Below are 24,020 nucleotides of genomic sequence, written 5' to 3'. Positions count from 1 at the left end.
CTTAAGCGACTTCCAGGTACTCATGGTGGACTTTTCAGGACTTTGATGATTTTTGAGGATTCTGGGGGCATATGGGGGCTTTTGGGGACTTATGGAAAGATTTGGGGGACTTCCAGAGACTCATGGGGACTTAAGGGAACTCTGGGGACTCACGGGGACTCTTCCTCCCCAACCTGCAAGACTGCGAGGATGATTGCATTAAGAGCAATCAAGCAACCATTGAGATCAAATCCCTCTTCTGGAATTCCATTTAGGGGCGCTCTCTCTCCCCCTAATCAACTGGCCCATTCAGCCAGGGACCCAAATTCGGGTTTTTAGGACCCTAACCCTCTCCCCTGGGTCCTAAATTCTTCTCTGAGAGTCTCTTAGTGGTGGAAGTTGAATGGGACCTCTCTCTCTCTCTCTCTCTCTCTCTCTCTCTCTCTCTCTCTCTCTCTCTCTCGTGAGGACACTTACCTTAATGGAAATCATTCAATCAGATATGAATATTGTGTTCCAGAGAAAACATGAGTGTGTGTGAGGAGGTGGTGTAGAGGGTGCTACGGGATGTCATACTGTAATTCTGGAATATATTTCATGAATTACGAGACACTTACAGCTTTAATTAAGTGTCATTAATCATTCCTAACGAAGGAATTATTCCATGCCGTGAGATAATCCCTTGTTGAGACAATATGCTGTTTCATTATATTTCAGAATTATAATTTATCATCGTTTGGTCTTTTCCATTGTGATGATAATTCAGAATTATATATGATTTATCATCTTATAGTCTTGTCTATGTGATACTAGTTCCAGAGAGTAAGTGTGGGATGGTGATTGTGATGAGAACTTGAAGGTAATGGTGAAATAAGTAAGATTTTAGTCAAAGCTGCTTAGTTCTTGATTATTAATTAGAACTGGTATATTTGAAACCAAAAGATGAGTTGGTGATAGAAACAAGAAGCTTGCATAGACTGGTGAAAGAAAATATGAAAGTTTTAATAAAAGCTGTTTTGTTCTTGATTACTGATTAGAAATGGCAAATTTGGAGCCAAAATTCGATTTGTTATTGAAAAAAATATTGATATTTGTTTCTTTCCCTTTCCAGGACGTTCCAGATTTCCAGAGGTAATTAGGAGGTCTCTGTTTTTATGTGTGTGTGTGTGTTTGTTTCGTTCCAGATTGGGAATCTGGAATAGCCTAAAGGTCCAAGTCATGCTAATAGGTTGCAAAGTTTCTTAAGGTCTAATTCCTGAAGAGTTTTTTCATACTTTTTTGATTTTTATATATTGTTTTGATTATATATATAAATATACATATACACACACACATATATATATATATATATATATATATATATATATATATATATATATATATATATATATTTATATATATACTATAGGCTATACAGTTAACACAATGTCCGCCATATTGTTTACATTAGAGGTAGGCTAACCCCTTCTCAAACAAAATGATTTTTCTTTGCAAACAACACAAAAACAGACATCTTAAGCCCCTCTTCCTCCCAGCAAAACAACAAACAACAAATAAAAAGCAACTACAACAAGGAAACTACAACAGAAACAACGGAAAAACAACAAAAAACAACAATAATTCCTTTACCTTCAGCTAAGGCTTCGCTCGAGCCAAGGACCATGAGTAGTAGGCCGAACCACTGTAGTGCCATCTCTCTCTCTCTCTCTCTCTCTCTCTCTCTCTCTCTCTCTCTCTCTCTCTCTCTCTCTCTCTCTTTTCCACGGCTCTGGGGCGCTGGTTTTATGATGAATTTCTCTCCTGCAAGAAGAAAGAAAGAAGAATGAATTGCAGAAAAACGCACAAACATGAAAGAGAAATTGATATCACGAAAAAGAAAGTTTTTCAAACATTTTTATATAAACTGAAATAATGTTTGATGATGTAAACATTGAAATGGGACGATGAATCAAACCCCAAGATGTTGGAAGAGGAACCAACACGAAATAAAGATGTCCAGTAATTTATTTAGATTATTTAAAAAAATATTTTTTTAGATTTTTTTCAAACTTGGTGTTGGGTCGAAAATCTCTCAGCGCAGAAGATAGTGACCCAACCTTCATTATCTTCGCATTCCTTCATCATCATTCGAGAAAGGAGGAAGCAGAGGAAAGGAGAAAGAGAGAGAGAGAGGGATAAAGAGAAAGGGAAAGGCACTAAAAGAAAGCTGGAAGAAGAGAAAGCGACGAACGCCGTAATAAAACACTGATATTTATGCTTCTGGTGGTGAAGGCTGCTTATTCATGGCTTGGACCAGAGAGGTGTACGAGAGGGCCTTTTCAACCTCTTAAATGGAGTCTAAAGGTGTTAGAAGACTTATATTTAAAGGGATAGACGACCATTTAAAGGGACAGACTCCCATTTAAAGGGACAGACTCCCATTTAAAGGATTTAGGTGAATATTGAAAAGGGAGAGACGAATATTTTCAGATCGACATCTGGGAGATTGAAGAAACTGGAAAATAAACAAATAAAAAATATTCTCGGACGAATTCCCGAAAGTCTTGGGTCCATTAGGGAGGACCACTGGTCCAGGATATTGCCAAAGGCTGCCTTAGGCCTCCTCTACTCCAACCTTATGTAAATAAAAGCGATTTGAAGGAAGGTAGGCCTAATAAATATGAAGTTTTCAGACCGCCATTTTTTGAGATCAGTTTACCTGCTTGAAAAAAGATAATTTTTTTGATAGGCCTAAATTATTCTTCTTAAGCTTTTAATTATACCAAAATTTTAATTACTAGGTTTATGAAATGGTTTATACATAGGTCTATGTATATTTATCCATAGGTCAATGTATAAACATACTGTAGGCCTATGTATACACATACTGTATGCTTATATATAAATTGGAAACTAGGCCTATATATAAACCTGCATTGAAAGATATCCATTCTGGCATGATTTCAGATGGTGAATTTGCTCTTCTCTCTCTCTCTCTCTCTCTCTCTCTCTCTCTCTCCCCCAAGCAAAATATCAAATTTGGGGTCTTCCTTTTCAGAATAGTAAAACTACATTAATAATACATTAACATATTAAAATACCTTATAATGAATAATGTAGGTGTACAGTTACAAAGTCCGATGTTGTATTTGTTGAATATTTTATTAAAAAAAAAAATTTGATCCGAACCGGTCAACTATTTTATTTCTGTCGCGTCCTTCTCAATAGAGACTCACTTTTGAACTTTTGCTGCATTGTAAAAAAAGTAATGGAATTCTCGAATACACATGTTTTCCTGTTTTTTTCTGTACACAAATGTTTCCTGAAAGCGTTACAGACACACACACTGACACACACAAAAGCAACTGTATAGAGGTCGCAGATAAATCCGGCAGGCCGTTAAAAATAATAACAGGTATTTAATTCAGCTTCACCTTTTACGTGGGCCATTTTTTGGGAGGGATGGGGTTGGTCCTATTGTGCCATGAGAGCTTCGACAATATTTTGGACTGTTTACAGAACCTTACAGGATTACAGAACAGGTACAGGACTCGTTCTTCGTCCACATTCCTAGGAATTTTTACTCAGTCCAATCGTGAGGAAATGAATTTATGCCTCGAATTCCCCATATGGTAGTAGCTGTAATGTGTAGGTCTCCCATTCAACACGGGTTCGACCTCAGCGTGGGGAGAAGGGGGGAGAGACCATCTCTTTATTGAATTCAACCTGACTCTCCAAATCCTTCCAATGGAAAATGGGAAAGGTCAGGGGTCTAAGTTCAGAGTTCACGACCTTTGTATTGTCGTAGTTTTAGTGGAACGGCCACTTGCGTTTCACGACTTCAGCCCATATTTCAGGCCAAAGTCTGAAAGATCTGCAAATGGGCTGGATCTACAGGGATCTACAGAGGCCCACAGATATGTCTGGACTTTACAGGATTCAGAATTCAGCTGTATTTATAGATACAGTCACTCATTTCTGCCCCGAAATCCTTTTAAAGAAGAGATGGCCTTTCGTGAATTCAGTCTCCTGTGAGTCTGAAGATTTTGTCAGATATCTGGTAGATGGCAGAACATCGATTGCAGATCGTGGAAGAATTGTTGCAATGTCTTGCTTTCTTGCAGATTGGTAAGGAGTAGTCAATGTGTACCCTGAATTAATGCCCAGTATTGGGGTATTTATGGGTATTGGGAATATTTTGAAGAAATTCTAATTGCCTAAACTCTTCTATTCAAGCAGACAGATTAATAAAGACAAGAGTTACCTTATTGAAAACCTGTTTCCTTCTACAATAACTCATAATATATTGGGGGTCTCACACCCCACATCTGGCCCCCTTTGTACCTGGAAAAGATGAATATCTCCTTTCATCAGTGTTCCCATTTGCTAAAAGTCAGTTCCAATCCCTTTGATCCAGGAGGGCGATAATTATGTTTTCTGGAAAGCTGAATCCTCTATTTGAAATGAGCCTGGAAAAACTAAGCCTCCCCTTTGTAACATGTCCCTGGGAAAACCTGCCCTCCCTTTGGTGTGTTTAAAGGGTGTGTACCAGTGTTTAGAAAGGGCTAAGTGGCATCCTTTTTCGTCCATTTGCTAAAGGAAGTCAGTCACTGCCCTGTCACTGAAATCCCCTTTGGGGAAAGGGAAGGTTTTGCATCTATCGCCAGCAAAAGCAAGCTGGGACCCACTTTCTCCTATATCCAGGAAAAGGTTGCATCCACTTTCTCCTGTGTCCAGGAAAAAGATGGGACTTTCTCCTTGTCCAGGAAAGGTTGCATGAAGGAAAGATTTGCATCCATTTCTCCTGTGTCCAGAGAAGATCATCCACTTTCTCCTGTGTCCAGGAGAAGATTGCATCCACTTTCTCCTGTGTCCAGGAGAAGATTGCATCCACTTTCTCCCTGTCCAGGAAAAGATCCAGTGTCAAGAAGATTGCATCCACTTTCTCCTGTGTCCAGGAGAAGATTGCATCCACTTTCTCCTGTGTCCAGGAGAAGGATTGCACCATTTTCTCCTGTGTCCAGGAAAAGGATGCATCACATTTTCTCCTGTGTCCAGGAAAAAGATGCACCATTTTCTCCTGTGTCCAGGAGAAGATTGCATCCACTTTCTCCTGTGTCCAGGAGAAGATTGCATCCACTTTCTCCTGTGTCCAGGAAAAGGATGCATCCATTTTCTCCTGTGTCCAGGAGAAGATTGCATCCACTTTCTCCTGTGTCCAGGAGAAGATTGCATCCACTTTCTCCTGTGTCCAGGAGAAGATGCAGCCATTTTCTCCTGTGTCCAGGAAAAGGATGCAGCCATTTTCTCCTGTGTCCAGGAAAAGGATGCACCATTTTCTCCTGTGTCCAGGAAAAGATTGCATCCACTTTTCTCCTGTGTCCAGGAAAAGGATGCAGCCATTTTCTCCTGTGTCCAGGAGAAGGATTGCATCCATTTTCTCCTGTGTCCAGGAAAAGGATTGCACCCATTTTCTCCTGTGTCCAGGAAAAGATTGCATCCACTTTCTCCTGTGTCCAGGATTGCAACTTTCTCCTGTGTCCATTGCATCCACTTTCTCCTGTGTCCAGGAAAAGATTGCATCCATTTTCTCCCAGTGTCCAGGAAAAGAAGATTGTGTTCATCCACTTTTCTCCTGTGTCCAGGAAAAGATTGCATCCAAAAGGATGCACACATTTTCTCCTGTGTCCAGGAAAAGGATGCATCCACTTTCTCCTGTGTCCAGGAAAAGGAAGATTGTGTCCAGGAAAAGGATCTCCTGTGTCCAGGAAAAGGATCCATTTTCTCCTGTGTCCAGGAAAAAGATTGCATCCACTGCAGCCATTTCTCCTGTGTCCAGGAAAAGGATGCATCCACTTTCTCCTGTGTCCAGGAGAAGATTGCATCCACTTTCTCCTGTGTCCAGGAGAAGATTGCATCCACTTTCTCCTGTGTCCAGGAGAAGATTGCATCCACTTTCTCCTGTGTCCAGGAGAAGATTGCATCCACTTTCTCCTGTGTCCAGGAGAAGATTGCATCCACTTTCTCCTGTGTCCAGGAAAAGGATGCACCATTTTCTCCTGTGTCCAGGAAAAGGATGCACCCATTTTCTCCTGTGTCCAGGAAAAGGATGCACCCATTTTCTCTGTGTCCAGGAAAAGGATTGCATGCCATTTTCTCCTGTGTCCAGGAAAATGCACCCATTGCATCCATTTTCTCCTGTGTCCAGGAAAAGATGCATTTTCCACTTTTTCTCCTGTGTCCAGGAGAAGGATGCATCCATTTTCTCCTGTGTCCAGGAAAAGGATGCACCCATTTTCTCCTGTGTCCAGGAAAAGGATGCATCCACTTTTCTCCTGTGTCCAGGAAAAGGATGCACACATTTTCTCCCTGTGTCCAGGAAAAGGATGCACCCATTTTCTCCTGTGTCCAGGAAAAGGATGCACCCATTTTCTCCTGTGTCCAGGAAAAGGATGCATCCATTTTCTCCTGTGTCCAGAAAAGGATGCACCATTTTCTCCTGTGTCCAGGAAAAAGGATGCAGCCATTTTCTCTCCTGTGTCCAGGAAAAGGATGCACCCATTTTCTCCTGTGTCCAGGAAAAGGATGCACCCATTTTCTCCTGTGTCCAGGAAAAGGATGATTTTCTCCTGTGTCCAGGAAAAGGGATGCATTTTCTCCTGTGTCCAGGAAAAGGATGCACCCATTTTCTCCTGTGTCCAGGAGGAAAAGATGCACCCATTTTCTCCTGTGTCCAGGAAAAGGATGCACCCATTTTCTCCTGTGTCCAGGAAAAGGATGCACCCATTTTCTCCTGTGTCCAGGAAAAGGATGGACCCATTTTCTCCTGTGTCCAGGAAAAGGATGCAGCCATTTTCTCCTGTGTCCAGGAAAAGGAAAAGGATGCATCCATTTTCTCCTGTGTCCAGGAAAAGGATGCAGCCATTTTCTCCTGTGTCCAGGAAAAGGATGCACCATTTTCTCCTGTGTCCAGGAAAAGGATGCATCCATTTTCTCCTGTGTCCAGGAAAAGGATGCAGCCATTTTCTCCTGTGTCCAGGAAAGGATGCACCCCATTTTCTCCTGTGTCCAGGAAAGGATGCACACCATTTTCTCCTGTGTCCAGGAAAAGGATGCAGCTTTCTCCTGTGTCCAGGAAAAGGATGCACCCATTTTCTCCTGTGTCCAGGAAACGGATCTCCTGTGTCCAGGAAAAGGATGCCATTTTCTCCTGTGTCCAGGAAAGATGCATTTCTCCTGTGTCCAGGAAAAGGGATGCTGTTTCTCCTGTGTCACCCATTTTCTCCTGTGTCCAGGAAAAGGATGCAGCCATTTTCTCCTGTGTCCAGGAAAGGATGCAAATTTTCTCTCCTGTGTCCATGCACCCATTTTCTCCTGTGTCCAGGAAAAGGATGCACCATTTTCTCCTGTGTCCAGGAAAAGGATGCACCCATTTTCTCCTGTGTCCAGGAAAAGGATGCACCCATTTTCTCCTGTGTCCAGGAAAAGGATGCAGCCATTTTCTCCTGTGTCCAGGAAAAGGATGCAGCCATTTTCTCCTGTGTCCAGGAAAAGGATGCAGGAATTTTCTCCTGTGTCCAGGAAAAGGATGCAGCCATTTTCTCCTGTGTCCAGGAAAAGGATGCACCCATTTTCTCCTGTGTCCAGGAAAAGGATGCAGCCATTTTCTTGTGTCCAGGAAAAGGATGCAGCCATTTTCTCCTGTGTCCAGGAAAAGGATGCAGCCATTTTCTCCTGTGTCCAGGAAAGGATGCACCCATTTTCTCCTGTGTCCAGGAAAAGGATGCACCCATTTTCTCCTGTGTCCAGGAAAAGGATGCACCCATTTTCTCCTGTGTCCAGGAAAAGGATGCAGCCATTTTCTCCTGTGTCCAGGAAAAGGATGCAGCCATTTTCTCCTGTGTCCAGGAAAAGGATGCATCCATTTTCTCCTGTGTCCAGGAAAAAGGATGCAGCCATTTTCTCCTGTGTCCAGGAAAAGGATGCACCCATTTTCTCCTGTGTCCAGGAAAAGGATGCACCCCTGTGTCATTTTCTCCTGTGTCCAGGAAAAGGATGCAGCCATTTTCTCCTGTGTCCAGGAAAAGGATGCACCCATTTTCTCCTGTGTCCAGGAAAAGGATGCAGCCATTTTCTCCTGTGTCCAGGAAAAGGATGCAGCCATTTTCTCCTGTGTCCAGGAAAAGGATGCAGCCATTTTCTCCTGTGTCCAGGAAAAGGCAGCCATTTTCTCCTGTGTCAGGAAAAGGATGCAAGCCATTTTCTCCTGTGTCCAGGAAAAGGATGCAGCCAGTTTCTCCTGTGTCCAGGAGGAAAAGATTCTCCTGTTCCAGGAAAAGGATGCAGCCATTTTCATTTTCTCCTGTGTGTCCAGGAAAAAAGGATGCAGCCATTTTCTCCTGTGTCCAGGAAAAGGATGCACCCATTTTCTCCTGTGTCCAGGAAAAGGATGCACCCATTTTCTCCTGTGTCCAGGAAAAGGATGCAGCCATTTTCTCCTGTGTCCAGGAAAAGGATGCAGCCATTTTCTCCTGTGTCCAGGAAAAGGATGCACCCATTTTCTCCTGTGTCCAGGAAAAGGATGCACACATTTTCTCCTGTGTCCAGGAAAAGGATGCAGCCAGTTTCTCCTGTGTCCAGGAAAAAGGATGCACCATTTTCTCCTGTGTCCAGGAAAAGGATGCAGCCATTTTCTCCTGTGTCCAGGAAAAGGATGCAGCCATTTTTGTGTCTCCTGTGTCCAGGAAAGGATGCAGCCATTTTCTCCTGTGTCCAGGAAAAGGATGCAGCCAGTTTCTCCCAGTCCAGGAAAGGATGCAGCCATTTTCTCCTGTGTCCAGGAAAAGGATGCAGGAAAAGGATGCACCCATTTTCTCCTGTGTCCAGGAAAAGGATGCACCCATTTTCTCCTGTGTCCAGGAAAAGGATGCACCCATTTTCTCCTGTGTCCAGGAAAAGGATGCAGCCATTTTCTCCTGTGTCCAGGAAAAGGATGCACCCATTTTCTCCTGTGTCCAGGAAAAGGATGCACCCATTTTCTCCTGTGTCCAGGAAAAGGATGCACCATTTTCTCCTGTGTCCAGGAAAAGGATGCAGCCATTTTCTCCTGTGTGTCAGGAAAAGGATGCAGCCATTTTCTCCTGTGTCCAGGAAAAGGATGCAGCCAGTTTCTCCTGTGTCCAGGAAAAGGATGCAGCCATTTTCTCCTGTGTCCAGGAAAAGGATGCACCCATTTTCTCCTGTGTCCAGGAAAAGGATGCAGCCATTTTCTCCTGTGTCCAGGAAAAGATGCAGCCAGTGCATTTTCTCCTGTGTCCAGGAAAAGGATGCACCCATTTTCTCCTGTGTCCAGGAAAAGGATGCAGCCATTTTCTCCTGTGTCCAGGAAAAGGATGCAGCCATTTTCTCCTGTGTCCAGGAAGAGGATGCACACATTTTCTCCTGTATCCAGGAAAAGGATGCAGCCATTTTTCTCCAGCCAGTGTGTCAGGAAAGGATGCATCATTTTCTCCTGTGTCCAGGAAAAGATGCAGCCATTTTCTCCTGTGTCCAGGAAAAGGATGCAGCCATTTTCTCCTGTGTCCAGGATGCAGCCAGATTTCTCCTGCAAAAAAGGATGCATTTTCTCCTGTGTCCAGGAAAAGGATGCAGCCATTTTCTCCTGTGTCCAGGAAAAGGATGCACCATTTTCTCCTGTGTCCAGGAAAGGATGCAGCCATTTTCTCCTGTGTCCAGGAAAAGGATGCAGCCAGTTTCTCCTGTGTCCAGGAAAAGGATGCAGCCAGTTTCTCCTGTGTCCAGGAAAAGGATGCAGCCATTTTCTCCTGTGTCCAGGAAAAGGATGCACCCATTTTCTCCTGTGTCCAGGAAAAGGATGCAGCCATTTTCTCCTGTGTCCAGGAAAAGGATGCAGCCATTTTCTCCTGTGTCCAGGAAAAGGATGCATCCATTTTCTCCTGTGTCCAGGAAAAGGATGCAGCCATTTTCTCCTGTGTCCAGGAAAAGGATGCAGCCATTTTCTCCTGTGTCCAGGAAAAGGATGCAGCCATTTTCTCCTGTGTCCAGGAAAAGGATGCACCATTTTCTCCTGTGTCCAGGAAAAGGATGCACCCATTTTCTCCTGTGTCCAGGAAAAGGATGCACCACTTTCTCCTGTGTCCAGGAAAAGGGATGCAGCCATTTTCTCCTGTGTCCAGGAAAAGGATGCACCATTTTCTCCTGTGTCCAGGAAAAGGATGCAGCCATTTTCTCCTGTGTCCAGGAAAAGGATGCAGCCCATTTTCTCCTGTGTCCAGGAAAAGGATGCAGCCAGTTTCTCCTGTGTCCAGGAAAGGAATTTTCTCCTGTGTCCAGGAAAAGGATGCAGCCATTTCTCTCCTGTGTCCAGGAAAAGGATGCAGCCAGTTTCTCCTGTGTCCAGGAAAAGGATGCAGCCATTTTCTCCTGTGTCCAGGAAAAGGATGCAGCCATTTTCTCCTGTGTCCAGGAAAAGGATGCAGCCATTTTCTCCTGTGTCCAGGAAAAGGATGCAGCCATTTTCTCCTGTGTCCAGGAAAAGGATGCACCCATTTTCTCCTGTGTCCAGGAAAGGATGCATCCATTTTCTCCTGTGTCCAGGAAAAGGATGCAGCCATTTTCTCCTGTGTCCAGGAAAAGGATGCACCCATTTTCTCCTGTGTCCAGGAAAAAGGATGCACCCATTTTCTCCTGTGTCCAGGAAAAGGATGCATCCACTTTTCTCCTGTGTCCAGGAAAAGGATGCATCCAGTTTCTCCTGTGTCCAGGAAAAGGATGCAGCAGTTTCTCCCTGTGTCCAGAAAAGGATTGCAGCCACTTTTCTCCTGTGTCCAGGAAAAGGATGCAGCCATTTTCTCCTGTGTCCAGGAAAAGGATGCATGCAGGAAAAGGATGCAGCCATTTTCTCCTGTGTCCAGGAAAAGGATTGCATCCATTTTTCTCCTGTGTCCAGGAAAAGGATGCAGCCATTTTCTCCCTGTGTCCAGGAAAGATTGCATCCACTTTCTCCTGTGTCCAGGAAAAGGATGCAGCCATTTTCTCCTGTGTCCAGGAAAAGATTGCAGCCATTTTCTCCTGTGTCCAGGAAAAGGATGCAGCCATTTTCTCTCCTGTGTCCAGGAAAAGGATGCAGCCATTTTCTCCTGTGTCCAGGAAAAGGATGCACCCATTTTCCATTTTCTCCTGTGTCCAGGAAAAGATGCACCATTTTCTCCACTGTGTCCAGGAAAAGGATTGCACCATTTTCTCCTGTGTCCAGGAAAGGATGCACCCATTTTCTCCTGTGTCCAGGAGAAGGATTGCATCCACTTTTCTCCTGTGTCCAGGAAAAGGATGCACCATTTTCTCCTGTGTCCAGGAAAAGGATGCCCAGAGGAAAGGATGCAGCCATTTTCTCACTTGTCTGCAGCCTGTGTTTCCAGGAAAGGATGCATCCACTTTCTCCTGTGTCCAGGAAAAGGATGCAGCCAGTTTCTCCTGTGTCCAGGAAAAGGATGCAGCCATTTCTCCTGTGTCCAGGAAAAGGATGCAGCCATTTTCTCCTGTGTCCAGGAAAAGGATGCAGCCATTTTTTCTCCTGTGTCCAGGAAAAGGATGCAGCCATTTTCTCCTGTGTCCAGGAAAAGGATGCAGCCATTTTCTCCTGTGTCCAGGAAAAGATGCAGCCAGTTTCTCCTGTGTCCAGGAAAATGCAGCCATTTCTCCTGTGTCAGGAAAAGGATGCACCATTTTCTCCTGTCCAGTCCAGGAAAAGGATGCATCCATTTTCTCCTGTGTCCAGGAAAGAGGATGCAGCCATTTTCTCATTTTCTCCTCCTCCTGTGTCCAGGAAAAGGATGCAGCCATTTTCTCCAGGTCCAGGAAAAGGATGCACCATTTTCTCCTGTGTCCAGGAAAAGGATGCACCCATTTTCTCCTGTGTCCAGGAAAAGGATGCACCATTTTCTCCTGTGTCCAGGAAAAGGATGCACCCATTTTCTCCTGTGTCCAGGAAAAGGATGCACCCATTTTCTCCTGTGTCCAGGAAAAGGATGCACCATTTTCTCCTGTGTCCAGGAAAAGGATGCACCCATTTTCTCCTGTGTCCAGGAAAAGGATGCATCCACTTTCTCCTGTGGAAAGGATGCACCAGGAAAAGGATGCACCCATTTTCTCCTGTGTCCAGGAAAAGGATGCATCCATTTTCTCCTGTGTCCAGGAAAAGGATGCACCATTTTCTGTGTCAGGAAAAGGATGCAACCATTTTCTCCTGTGTCCAGGAAAAGGAAGAAAAGGATGCACCATTTTCTCCTGTGTCCAGGATGCAATTTTCTCCTGTGTCCAGGAAAAGGATGCAGCCATTTTCTCCTGTGTCCAGGAAAAGGATGCATCCATTTTCTCCTGTGTCCAGGAAAAGGATGCAGCCATTTTCTCCTGTGTCCAGGAAAAGGATGCATCCATTTTCTCCTGTGTCCAGGAAAAGGATGCAACCATTTTCTCCTGTGTCCAGGAAAGGATGCAGGAAAAGGATGCCCATTTTCTCCTGTGTCCAGGAAAAGGATGCAGCCATTTTCTCCTGTGTCCAGGAAAAGGATGCACCATTTTCTCCTGTGTCCAGGAAAAGGATGCATCCATTTTCTCCTGTGTCCAGGAAAAGGATGCACCATTTTCTCCTGTGTCCAGGAAAAGGATGCAGCCATTTTCTCCTGTGTCCAGGAAAAGGATGCACCCATTTTCTCCTGTGTCCAGGAAAAGGATGCAGCCATTTTCTCCTGTGTCCAGGAAAAGGATGCACCATTTTCTCCTGTGTCCAGGAAAAGGATGCAGCCATTTTCTCCTGTGTCCAGGAAAAGGATGCAGCCATTTTCTCCTGTGTCCAGGAAAGGATGCACCCCATTTTCTCCTGTGTCCAGGAAAAGGATGCAACCATTTTCTCCTGTGTCCAGGAAAAGGATGCCAGGAAAAGGATGCAGTTTTCTCCTGTGTCCAGGAAAAGGCATTTTCTCCTGTGTCCAGGAAAGGATGCAGCCATTTTCTCCTGTGTCCAGGAAAAGGATGCACCATTTTCTCCTGTGTCCAGGAAAAGGATGCAGCCATTTTCTCCTGTGTCCAGGAAAAGGATGCAACCAGGAAAGGATGCAGCCATTTCTCCTGTGTCCAGGAAAAGGATGCAGCCATTTTCTCCTGTGTCCAGGAAAAGGATGCAGCCATTTTCTCCTGTGTCCAGGAAAAGGATGCAACCATTTTCTCCTGTGTCCAGGAAAAGGATGCAACCATTTTCTCCTGTGTCCAGGAAAAGGATGCACCCATTTTCTCCTGTGTCCAGGAAAAGGATGCAGCCATTTTCTCCTGTGTCCAGGAAAAGGATGCAAAAGGATGCCATTTTCTCCTGTGTCCAGGAAAGGATGCACCCATTTTCTCCTGTGTCCAGGAAAAGGATGCACCCATTTTCTCCTGTGTCCAGGAAAAGGATGCAGCCATTTTCTCCTGTGTCCAGGAAAAGGATGCACCATTTTCTCCTGTGTCCAGGAAAAGGATGCAACCATTTTCTCCTGTGTCCAGGAAAAGGATGCACCATTTTCTCAGGAAAAGGATGCAACACATTTTCTCCTGTGTCCAGGAAAAAGATGCACCCATTTTCTCCTGTGTCCAGGAAAAGGATGCAGCCATTTTCTCCTGTGTCCAGGAAAAGGATGCAACCATTTTCTCCTGTGTCCAGGAAAAGGATGCAACCATTTTCTCCTGTGTCCAGGAAAAGGATGCAACCATTTTCCTGTGTCCTGTGTCCAGGAAAAGGATGCAACCATTTTCTCCTGTGTCCAGGAAAAGGATGCAACCATTTTCTCCTGTGTCCAGGAAAAGGATGCAACCATTTTCTCCTGTGTCCAGGAAAAGGATGCAACCATTTTCTCCTGTGTCCAGGAAAAGGATGCAACCATTTTCTCCTGTGTCCAGGAAAAGGATGCAACCATTTTCTCCTGTGTCCAGGAAAGGATGCACCCATTTTCTCCTGTGTCCAGGAAAAGGATGCAACCATTTTCTCCTGTGTCCAGGAAAAGGATGCAACCATTTTCTCCTGTGTCAGGGAAAAGGATGCAGCCATTTTCTCCTGTGTCCAGGAAAAGGATGCAACCATTTTCTCCTGTGTCCAGGAAAAAAGGATGCAACCATTTTCTCCTGTGTCCAGTGCAGCCATTTTCCAGGAAAAGGATGCAACCATTTTCTCCTGTGTCCAGGAAAAGGATGCACCATTTTCTCCTGTGTCCAGGAAAAGGATGCAACCATTTTCTCCTGTGTCCAGGAAAAGGATGCAACCATTTTCTCCTGTGTCCAGGAAAAGGATGCACACATTTTCTCCTGTGTCCAGGAAAAGGATGCAACCATTTTCTCCTGTGTCCAGGAAAAGGATGCAACCATTTTCTCCTGTGTCCAGGAAAAGGATGCACCCATTTTCTCCTGTGTCCAGGAAAAGGATGCAACCATTTTCTCCTGTATCCAGGAAAAGGATGCAACCATTTTCTCCTGTGTCCAGGAAAAGGATGCACCCATTTTCTCCTGTGTCCAGGAAAAGGATGCAACCATTTTCTCCTGTGTCCAGGAAAAGGATGCAACCATTTTCTCCTGTGTCCAGGAAAAGGATGCAGCCATTTTCTCCCTGTGTCCAGGAAAGGATGCAGCCATTTTCTCCTGTGTCCAGGAAAGGATGCAACCATTTTCTCCTGTATCCAGGAAAAGGATGCAACCATTTTCTCCTGTGTCCAGGAAAAGGATGCAACCATTTTCTCCTGTGTCCAGGTTTCTCCTGTAAAAGGATGCAACCATTTTCTCCTGTGTCAGGAAAAGGATGCATTTTCTCCTGTGTCCATTTTTTCTCCTGTGTCCAGGAAAAGGATGCACCATTTTCTCCTGTGTCCAGGAAAAGGATGCAACCATTTTCTCCTGTGTCCAGGAAAAGGATGCAACCATTTTCTCCTGTGTCCAGGAAAAGGATGCAACCATTTTCTCCTGTGTCCAGGGAAAGGATGCAGCCATTTTCTCCTGTGTCCAGGAAAAGGATGCACCATTTTCCTGTATCCAGGAAAAGGATGCAGCCATTTTCTCCTGTGTCCAGGAAAAGGATGCAGCCATTTTCTCCCTGTGTCCAGGAAAAGGATGCAACCATTTTCTCCTGTATCCAGGAAAAGGATGCAGCCATTTTTCTCCTGTGTCCTGCAGCCATGTCTCTGTATCAGGAAAAGGATGCAGCCATTTTCTCCTGTGTCCGGAAAAGGATGCAGCCATTTCTCCTGTATCCAGGAAAAGGATGCAGCCATTTTCTCTGTGTCCAGGAAAAGGATGCACCCATTTTCTCCTAATGTCCAGGAAAAGGATGCAGCCATTTTCTCCTGTGTCCAGGAAAAGGATGCAAACCATTTTCTCCTGTATCCAGGAAAAGGATGCAGCCATTTTCTCCTGTATCAGGAAAAGGATGCAGCCATTTTCTCCTGTATCCAGGAAAAGGATGCAGCCATTTTCTCCTGTGTCCAGGAAAAGGATGCACCCATTTTCTCCTGTGTCCAGAAAAAGGATGCAGCCATTTTCTCCTGTGTCCAGGAAAGGATGCACCCATTTTCTCCTGTGTCCAGAAAAGGATGCACCCATTTTCTCCTGTGTCAGGAAAAGGATGCAGCCATTTTCTCTCCTGTGTCCAGGAAAAGGATGCAGCCATTTTCTCCTGTGTCCAGGGATGCACCCAAATGTCCAGGAAAAGGATGCAGCCATTTTCTCCTGTGTCCAGGAAAAGGATGCACCCATTTTCTCCTGTGTCCAGGAAAGGATGCACACATTTTCTCCCTGTATCCAGGGAAAGGATGCAAGTCACTTTCTCCTGTATCCAGAAAGGATCTGTTATTTTCTCCCTGTGTCAGGAAAAGGATGCAGCCATTTCTCTCCTGTGTCCAGGAAAGGGATGCACCCATTTTCTCCTGTGTCCAGGAAAAGGATGCACCCATTTTCTCCTGTGTCCAGGAAAAGGATGCAGCCATTTTCTCCTGTGTCCAGGAAAAGGATGCAGCCATTTTCTCCTGTGTCCAGGAAAGGATGCACCCATTTTCTCCTGTGTCCAGGAAAAGGATGCAGCCATTTTCTCCTGTGTCCAGGAAAAGGATGCCAGGAAGAGGATGCCATTTTCTCCTGTGTCCAGGAAAAGATGCAGCCATTTTCCCTGTGTCCAGGAAAAGGATGCAGCCATTTTCTCCTGTGTCCAGGAAAGGATGCAGCCAGTTTCTCCTGTGTCCAGGAAAACGGATCAGCCATTTTCTCCTGTGTCCAGGGGAAGGATGCAGCCATTTTCTCTGTGTCCAGGAAAAGGATGCCATTTTCTCTGTGTCCAGGAAAAGGATGCACCCATTTCTCCTGTGTCCAGGAAAAGGATGCACCAGTTTCTCCTGTGTCCAGGAAAAGATGCACCCATTTTCTCCTGTGTCCAGGAAAAGGATGCACCCATTTTCTCCTGTGTCCAGGAAAGGATGCAGCCATTTTCTCCTGTGTCCAGGAAAAGGATGCAGCAATTTTCTCCTGTGTCAGGAAAAGGATGCAGCCAGTTTCTCCTGTGTCCAGGAAAAGGATGCAGCCAGTTTCTCCTGTGTCCAGGAAAAGGATGCAGCCATTTTCTCCTGTGTCCAGGAAAGGATGCAGCCAGTTTCTCCTGTGTCCAGGAAAAGGATGCAGCCATTTTCTCCCAGTTCTCCTGTGTCAGGAAAAAGGATGCAGCCATTTTCTCCTGTGTCCAGGAAAAGGATGCAGCCAGTTTCTCCTGTGTCCAGGAAAAGGATGCAGCCATTTTCTCCTGTGTCAGGAAAAGGATGCAGCCATTTTCTCCTGTGTGCCATTTTTCTCCTGGAAAGGATGCAGCCATTTTCTCCTGTGTCCAGGAAAAGGATGCAGCCATTTTCTCCTGTGTCCAGGAAAAGGATGCACCATTTTCTCCTGTGTCCAGGAAAGATGCAGCCATTTTCTCCTGTGTCCAGGAAAAGGATGCAGCCATTTTCTCCTGTGTCCAGGAAAAGGATGCACCATTTTCTCCTGTGTCAGGGAAAAGGATGCAGCCAGTTTCTCCTGTGTCCAGGAAAGGATTTTCTCCTGTGTGTCCAGAAAGGATTTTCTCCTGTGTCCAGGAAAAGGATGCAGCCATTTTCTCCTGTGTCCAGGAAAAGGATGCAGCCAGTTTCTCCTGTGATCAGGAAAAGGATGCACCCATTTTCTCCTAATGTCAGGGAAAAGGATGCACTCCAGGAAAAGGATGCACCCATTTTCTCCTGTTTCCAGGAAAAGGATGCACCCATTTTCTCCTGTGTCCAGGAAAAGGATGCACCCATTTTCTCCTGTGTCAGGAAAAGGATGCACCATTTTCTCCTGTGTCAGGAAGGATGCACCATTTTCTCCTGTGTCCAGGAAAAGGATGCAACCAGTTTCTCCTGTGTCCAGGAAAAGGATGCACCCATTTTCTCCTGTGTCCAGGAAAGGATGCAGCCAGTTTCTCCTGTGTCCAGGAAAAGGATGCAGCCATTTTCTCCTGTGTCAGGAAGGGATGCAGCCATTTTCTCCCTGTGTCCAGGAAAAGGATGCAGCCATTTTCTCCTGTGTCCAGGAAAGGATGCAGCCATTTTCTCCTGTGTCAGGAAAAGGATGCACCCATTTTCTCTGTGTCCAGGAAAGGATGCAGCCATTTTCTCCTGTGTCCAGGAAAAGGATGCACCCATTTTCTCCTGTGTCCAGGAAAAAGATGCAGCCATTTTCTCCTGTGTCAGGAAAGGATGCAGCCATTTTCTCCTGTGTCCAGGAAAAGGATGCAGCCATTTTCTCCTGTGTCCAGGAAAAGGATGCAGCCATTTTCTCCTGTGTCCAGGAAAAGGATGCAGCCATTTTCTCCTGTGTCCAGGAAAAGGATGCAGCCATTTCTCCTGTATCCAGGAAAGGATGCCCATTTTCCTGTATCCAGGAAAAGGATGCAGCCATTTTCTCCTGTGTCCAGGAAAAGGATGCAGCCATTTTCTCCTGTGTCCAGAAAAGGATGCACCCATTTTCTCCTGTGTCCAGGAAAGGATGCAGCCATTTTCTCCTGTGTCAGGAAAGGATGCACCATTTTCTCCTGTGTCCAGGAAAGCCATTTTCTCTGATGGTGCCATTTTCTCCTGTGTCCAGGAAAAGGATGCAGCCATTTTCTCCTGTGTCCAGGAAAAGGATGCAGCATTTTCTCCTGACCATTTTTTTCTCCTGTATCCAGGAAAAGGATGCAGCCATTTTCTCCTGTGTCCAGGAAAAGGATGCAGCCATTTTCTCCTGTATCAGGAAAAGGATGCAGCCATTTTCTCCTGTGTCCAGGAAGAGGATGCACCCATTTTCTCCTGTATCCAGGAAAAGGATGCACATTTTCTCCTGTGTCCAGGAAAAGGATGCAGCCATTTTCTCCTGTGTCCAGGAAAAGGATGCAGCCACTTTCTCTCCTGTGTCCAGGAAAGGATGTTTTCTCCTGTCAGGAAAAGGATGCACCCATTTTCTCCTGTCCAGGAAAAGGATGCAGCCATTTTCTCCTGTATCCAGGAAAAAGGATGCCCATTTTTCTCCTGTGTCAGGAAAGGATGCACCATTTTCTCCTGTGTCAGGAAAGGATGCAATCAGTTTCTCCTGTATCCAGGAAAGGATGCACCCATTTTCTCCTGTGTCAGGAAAGGATGCCATTTTCTCTGTGTCCAGAAAGGAGATGCAATATTTTCTCACTGTGTGTCAGAAAAGGATGCACACATTTTCTCCTAGTGTCCGGAAAGGATCTGTCATTTTCTCCTGTGTCCAGGAAAGGATGCAGCCATTTTCTCCTGTGTCAGGAGAAAGGATGCAGCCATTTTCTCCTGTATCCAGGGAAAGGATGCAGCCATTTTCTCCTGTGTCCAGGAAAGGATGCACCATTTTCTCCTGTCAGGAAAAGGTGCAGCCATTTTCTCCTGTGTCCAGGAGAAAGGGATGCAGCCATTTTCTCCTGTGTCCAGGAAAAGATGCAGCCATTTTCTCCTGTATCCAGGAAAAGGATGCACCCATTTTCTCCTGTGTCCAGAAAAGGATGCAGCCATTTTCTCCTGTGTCCAGAAAAGGATGTTTATTTTCTCCTGTGTCAGGAAGAGGATGCACCATTTTCTCCTGTATCAGGAAAAGGATGCAGCCAGTTTCTCCTGTATCCAGGAAAAGGATGCAGCCATTTTCTCCTGTGTCCAGGAAGCCATTTCTCCTGTGAGGAAAGGATGCACATATTTTCTCTGTGTCCAGAAGGATGCAGCCATTTTTCTCCTGTGTGATGCACCAATTTTCTCTGTGTCAGGAAAGGATGCAATATTTTCTCAGAAGGATGCCATTTCTCCTAATGTATGCAACATTTTCTCCTGGAGGAAAGGATGCACCCATTTTCTCCTGTGTCAGGAAAGGATGCACCCATTTTCTCCTGTATCCAGGAAAGGATGCAAGTCACTTTCTCCTGTATTTTTCTCCTGTGTCAGAGAAAGGATGCACACAGACTCTGTGTCCAGGAAAAGTTCAGCCATTTTCTCCTGTGTCCAGGAAAAGGATGCAGCCATTTTTGTCTCCTGTGTCAGGAAAAGGATGCAGCCATTTTCTCTGTATCCAGGGAAAGGATGCAGCCATTTTCTCCTGTCCAGGAAAAGGATACTCTCCCTGTATCCAGGAAAAGGATTAAGCCATTTTCTCCTGTGTCAGGAAAAGGATGCAGCCATTTTCTCTGTCCAGAAGGATGCAGCCATTTTCTCCTGTATCCAGGAAAAGGATGCAGCCATTTTTCTCCTGTGTCAGGAAAGGATGCAGCCATTATCTCTGTATCAGGAAAGGATTAAGCCATTTTCTCTGTATCCGGAAAGGATGTAATACATTTTCTCCTGTATCAGGAAAAGGATCTGTGCATTTTCTCCATATTATCCAGGAAGGATGCACCCATTTTCTCTATGTCCAGGAAAAGGATGCAGCATTTTCTCCTGTCCAGGAAAGGATGCAGTATTTTTCTCCTGTATCCAGGAAGGATGCAGCCATTTTCTCCTGTATCAGGAAAGGATGCAGCCATTTTCTCTGTATCCAGGAAGGATGCAGCCATTTTCTCCTGTGTCCAGGAAGGATGCGCCCATTTTCTCCTGTGCCGAGAAAGGGCAGCCATTTTCTCCTGTGTCCAGAGGATGCACACATTTCTCCCCTGTGTCCAGGAGAAGAGATGCAGCCATTTCTCCTGTGTCCAGGAAAAAGGATGCGGCCATTTTCTCTCCTGTGTCCAGGAAAGGATGCAGCCATTTTCTCCTGTGTCAGGAAAGGATGCACCCATTTTCTCCTGTCCAGGAAAAGGATGCAACCATTTTCTCCTGTGTCCAGGAAAAGGATGCAACCATTTTCTCCTGTGTCCAGGAAAGGATGCATCCATTTTCTCCTGTGTCCAGGGATGCAACCATTTTCTCCTGTGTCCAGGAAAAGGATGAGCATTTTCTCCTGTGTCCAGGAAAGGATGCATCCATTTTCTCCTGTGTCCAGGAAAAGGATGCAGCCACTTTTTCTCCTGTGTCCAGGAAAAGGATGCAACCATTTTCTCCTGTGTCCAGGAAAAGGATGCAACCATTTTCTCCTGTGTCCAGGAAAAGGATGCAACCATTTTCTCCTGTGTCCAGGAAAAGGATGCAGCCATTTTCTCCTGTGTCCAGGAAAAGGATGCAACCATTTTCTCCTGTGTCCAGGAAAAGGATGCAACCATTTTCTCCTGTGTCCAGGAAAAGGATGCAACCATTTTCTCCTGTGTCCAGGAAAAGGATGCAGGTGTCCAGGAAAGGATGCAGCCATTTTCTCCTGTGTCCAGGAAAAGGATGCAACCATTTTCTCCTGTGTCCAGGAAAAGGATGCAACCATTTTCTCCTGTGTCCAGGAAAAGGATGCAGCCATTTTCTCCTGTGTCCAGGAAAAGGATGCACCCATTTTTCTCCTGTGTCCAGGAAAAGGATGCAACCATTTTCTCCTGTGTCCAGGAAAGGATGCAACCATTTTCTCCTGTGTCCAGGAAAAGGATGCAACCATTTTCTCCTGTGTCCAGGAAAAGGATGCAGCCATTTTCTCCTGTGTCCAGGAAAAAGGATGCAGCCATTTTCTCCTGTATCCAGGAAAAGGATGCACCCATTTTCTCCTGTGTCCAGGAAAAGGATGCACACATTTTCTCCTGTGTCCAGGAAAAGGATGCAGGAATTTTTCTCCTGTGTCCAGGAAAAGGATGCAACCATTTTCTCCTGTGTCCAGGAAAAGGATGCAACCATTTTCTCCTGTGTCCAGGAAAGGATGCAGATTTTCTCCTGTGTCCAGAAAAGGATGCATCCATTTTCCTGTGTCCAGGAAAAGGATGCAACCATTTTCTCCTGTGTCCAGGAAAAGGATGCAACCATTTTCTCCTGTTCCAGGAAAAGGATGCAACCATTTTCTCTGTGTCCAGGAAAAGGATGCAACCATTTTCTCCTGTGTCCAGGAAAAGGATGCAACCATTTTCTCCTGTGTCCAGGAAAAGGATGCAACCATTTTCTCCTGTGTCCAGGAAAAGGATGCACCCATTTTCTCCTGTATCCAGGAAAAGGATGCAACCATTTTCTCCTGTGTCCAGGAAAAGGATGCAACCATTTTCTCCTGTGTCCAGGAAAAGGATGCAACCATTTTCTCCTGTGTCCAGGAAAAGGATGCAACCATTTTCTCCTGTGTCCAGGAAAAGGATGCAACCATTTTCTCCTGTGTCCAGGAAAAGGATGCAACCATTTTCTCCTGTGTCCAGGAAAATGCAACCATTTCTCCTGTGTCCAGGAAAAGGATGCACCCATTTTCTCCTGTGTCCAGGAAAAGGATGCAACCATTTTCTCCTGTGTCCAGGAAAAGGGTGCAACCATTTTCTCCTGTGTCCAGGAAAAGGATGCAGCCAGTTTCTCCTGTGTCCAGGAAAAGGATGCAACCATTTTCTCCTGTGTCCAGGAAAAGGATGCACACATTTTCTCCTGTGTCCAGGAAAATGCAGCCATTTTCTCCTGTGTCCAGGAAAGGATGCAACCATTTTCTCCTGGTCCAGGAAAGGATGCAACCATTTTCTCCTGTGTCCAGGAAAAGGATGCAACCATTTTCTCCTGTGTCCAGGAAAAGGATGCAACCATTTTCTCCTGTGTCCAGGAAAAGGATGCAACCATTTTCTCCTGTGTCCAGGAAAAGGATGCACCCATTTTCTCCTGTGTCCAGGAAAAGGATGCAACCATTTTCTCCTGTGTCCAGGAAAAGGATGCAACCATTTTCTCCTGTGTCCAGTGAAAAAGGATGCAACCATTTTCTCCTGTGTCCAGGAAAAGGATGCAGGATCCTGCCAGGAAAAGGATGCAACCATTTTCTCCTGTGTCCAGGAAAAGGATGCAACCATTTTCTCCTGTGTCCAGGAAAAGGATGCAGGTGTCCAGGAAAGGATGCAACCATTTTCTCCTGTGTCCAGGAAAAGGATGCAACCATTTTCTCCTGTGTCCAGGAAAAGGATGCAACCATTTTCTCCTGTGTCCAGGAAAGGATGCAGCCATTTTCTCCTGTGTCCAGGAAAAGGATGCAACCATTTTCTCCTGTGTCCAGGAAAGGGATGCAGCCATTTTCTCCTGTGTCAGAAAAAGGATGCAACCATTTTCTCCTGTGTCCAGGAAAAGGATGCAACCATTTTCTCCTGTGTCCAGGAAAAGGATGCAGCCATTTTCTCCTGTGTCCAGGAAAAGGATGCAACCATTTTCTCCTGTGTCCAGGAAAAGGATGCAACCATTTTCTCCTGTGTCCAGGAAAAGGATGCAGCCATTTTCTCCTGTGTCCAGGAAAAGGATGCAGCCATTTTCTCCTGTGTCCAGGAAAAGGATGCAACCAGGTGTCCAGGAAAAGGATGCAACCATTTTCTCCTGTGTCCAGGAAAAGGATGCAGCCAGTTTCTCCTGTGTCCAGGAAAAGGATGCAGCCATTTCTCTCCTGTGTCCAGGAAAAGGATGCAGCCATTTTCTCCTGTGTCCAGGAAAAGGATGCAGCCATTTTCTCCTGTGTCCAGGAAAAGGATGCAGCCATTTTCTCCTGTCCAGGAAAAGGATCCAGGAAAAGGATGCACCCATTTTCTCCTGTGTCCAGGAAAAGGATGCACCCATTTTCTCCTGTGTCCAGGAAAATGCACCCATTTTCTCCTGATTTTCTCCTGTGTCCAGGAAAGGATGCAGCCATTTTCTCCTGTGTCCAGGAAAAGGATGCAACCATTTTCTCCTGTGTCCAGGAAAAGGATGCAGCCATTTTCTCCTGTGTCCAGGAAAAGGATGCAGGAAAAGGATGCAACATTTTCTCCTGTGTCCAGGAAAAGGATGCAGCCATTTTCTCCTGTTTCTTTTCTCTGTGTCCAGGAAAAGGATGCAACCATTTTCTCCTGTGTCCAGGAAAAGGATGCAACCATTTTCTCCTGTGTCCAGGAAAAGGATGCAGCCATTTTCTCCTGTGTCCAGGAAAAGGATGCACCCATTTTCTCCTGTGTCCAGGGAAATTTTCTCCTGTGTCCAGGATGCAGCCATTTTCTCCTGTGTCCAGGAAAAGGATGCAGCATTTTCTCCTGTGTCCAGGAAAAAGGATGCAACCAGTTTCTCTCCAGGAAAGGATGTTTCTCCTGTGTCCAGGAAAAGGATGCAGCCATTTTCTCCTGTGTCCAGGAAAGGATGCACCCATTTTCTCCTGTGTCCAGGAAAAGGATGCAGCCATTTTCTCCTGTGTCCAGGAAAAGGATGCACCATTTTCTCCTGTGTCCAGGAAGAAAGGATGCAGCCATTTTCTCCTGTGTCAGGAAAAGGATGCAGCCATTTTCTCCTGTGAGGAAAAGGATGCAGCCATTTTCTCCTGTGTCCAGGAAAAGGATGCACCCATTTTCTCCTGTGTCCAGGAAAAGGGATGCACCCATTTCTCCTGTGTCCAGGAAAAGGATGCACCCATTTTCTCCTGTGTCCAGGAAAAGGATGCAGCCATTTTCTCCTGTG

General features: G+C 45.5%; 1 protein-coding gene across 2 annotated transcripts in view; it reads right to left on the bottom strand.

Annotated features, from left to right (window-relative positions):
* The window catches only part of LOC136856229 (muscle, skeletal receptor tyrosine-protein kinase-like), a 79,251-nt gene that overhangs the window by 5,504 nt on the left and 49,727 nt on the right, over window positions 1-24,020 (bottom strand). For both annotated transcript variants that reach the window (XM_067133920.1, XM_067133921.1), the window contains exon 2: window positions 1,609-1,779. In XM_067133920.1, coding sequence (XP_066990021.1) covers window positions 1,609-1,672 — 64 coding nt within the window. In that variant the 5' untranslated portion in view covers window positions 1,673-1,779. The remainder of the gene's footprint in view (window positions 1-1,608; window positions 1,780-24,020) is intronic.

The sequence above is a fragment of the Macrobrachium rosenbergii genome, chromosome 35 (assembly GCF_040412425.1).
Source record: "Macrobrachium rosenbergii isolate ZJJX-2024 chromosome 35, ASM4041242v1, whole genome shotgun sequence".
Taxonomy (NCBI): Eukaryota; Metazoa; Arthropoda; class Malacostraca; order Decapoda; family Palaemonidae; genus Macrobrachium; species Macrobrachium rosenbergii.
The sequence above is the reverse complement of the archived record's forward strand: the minus strand, read 5'-3'. Positions and strand labels throughout refer to the sequence as shown.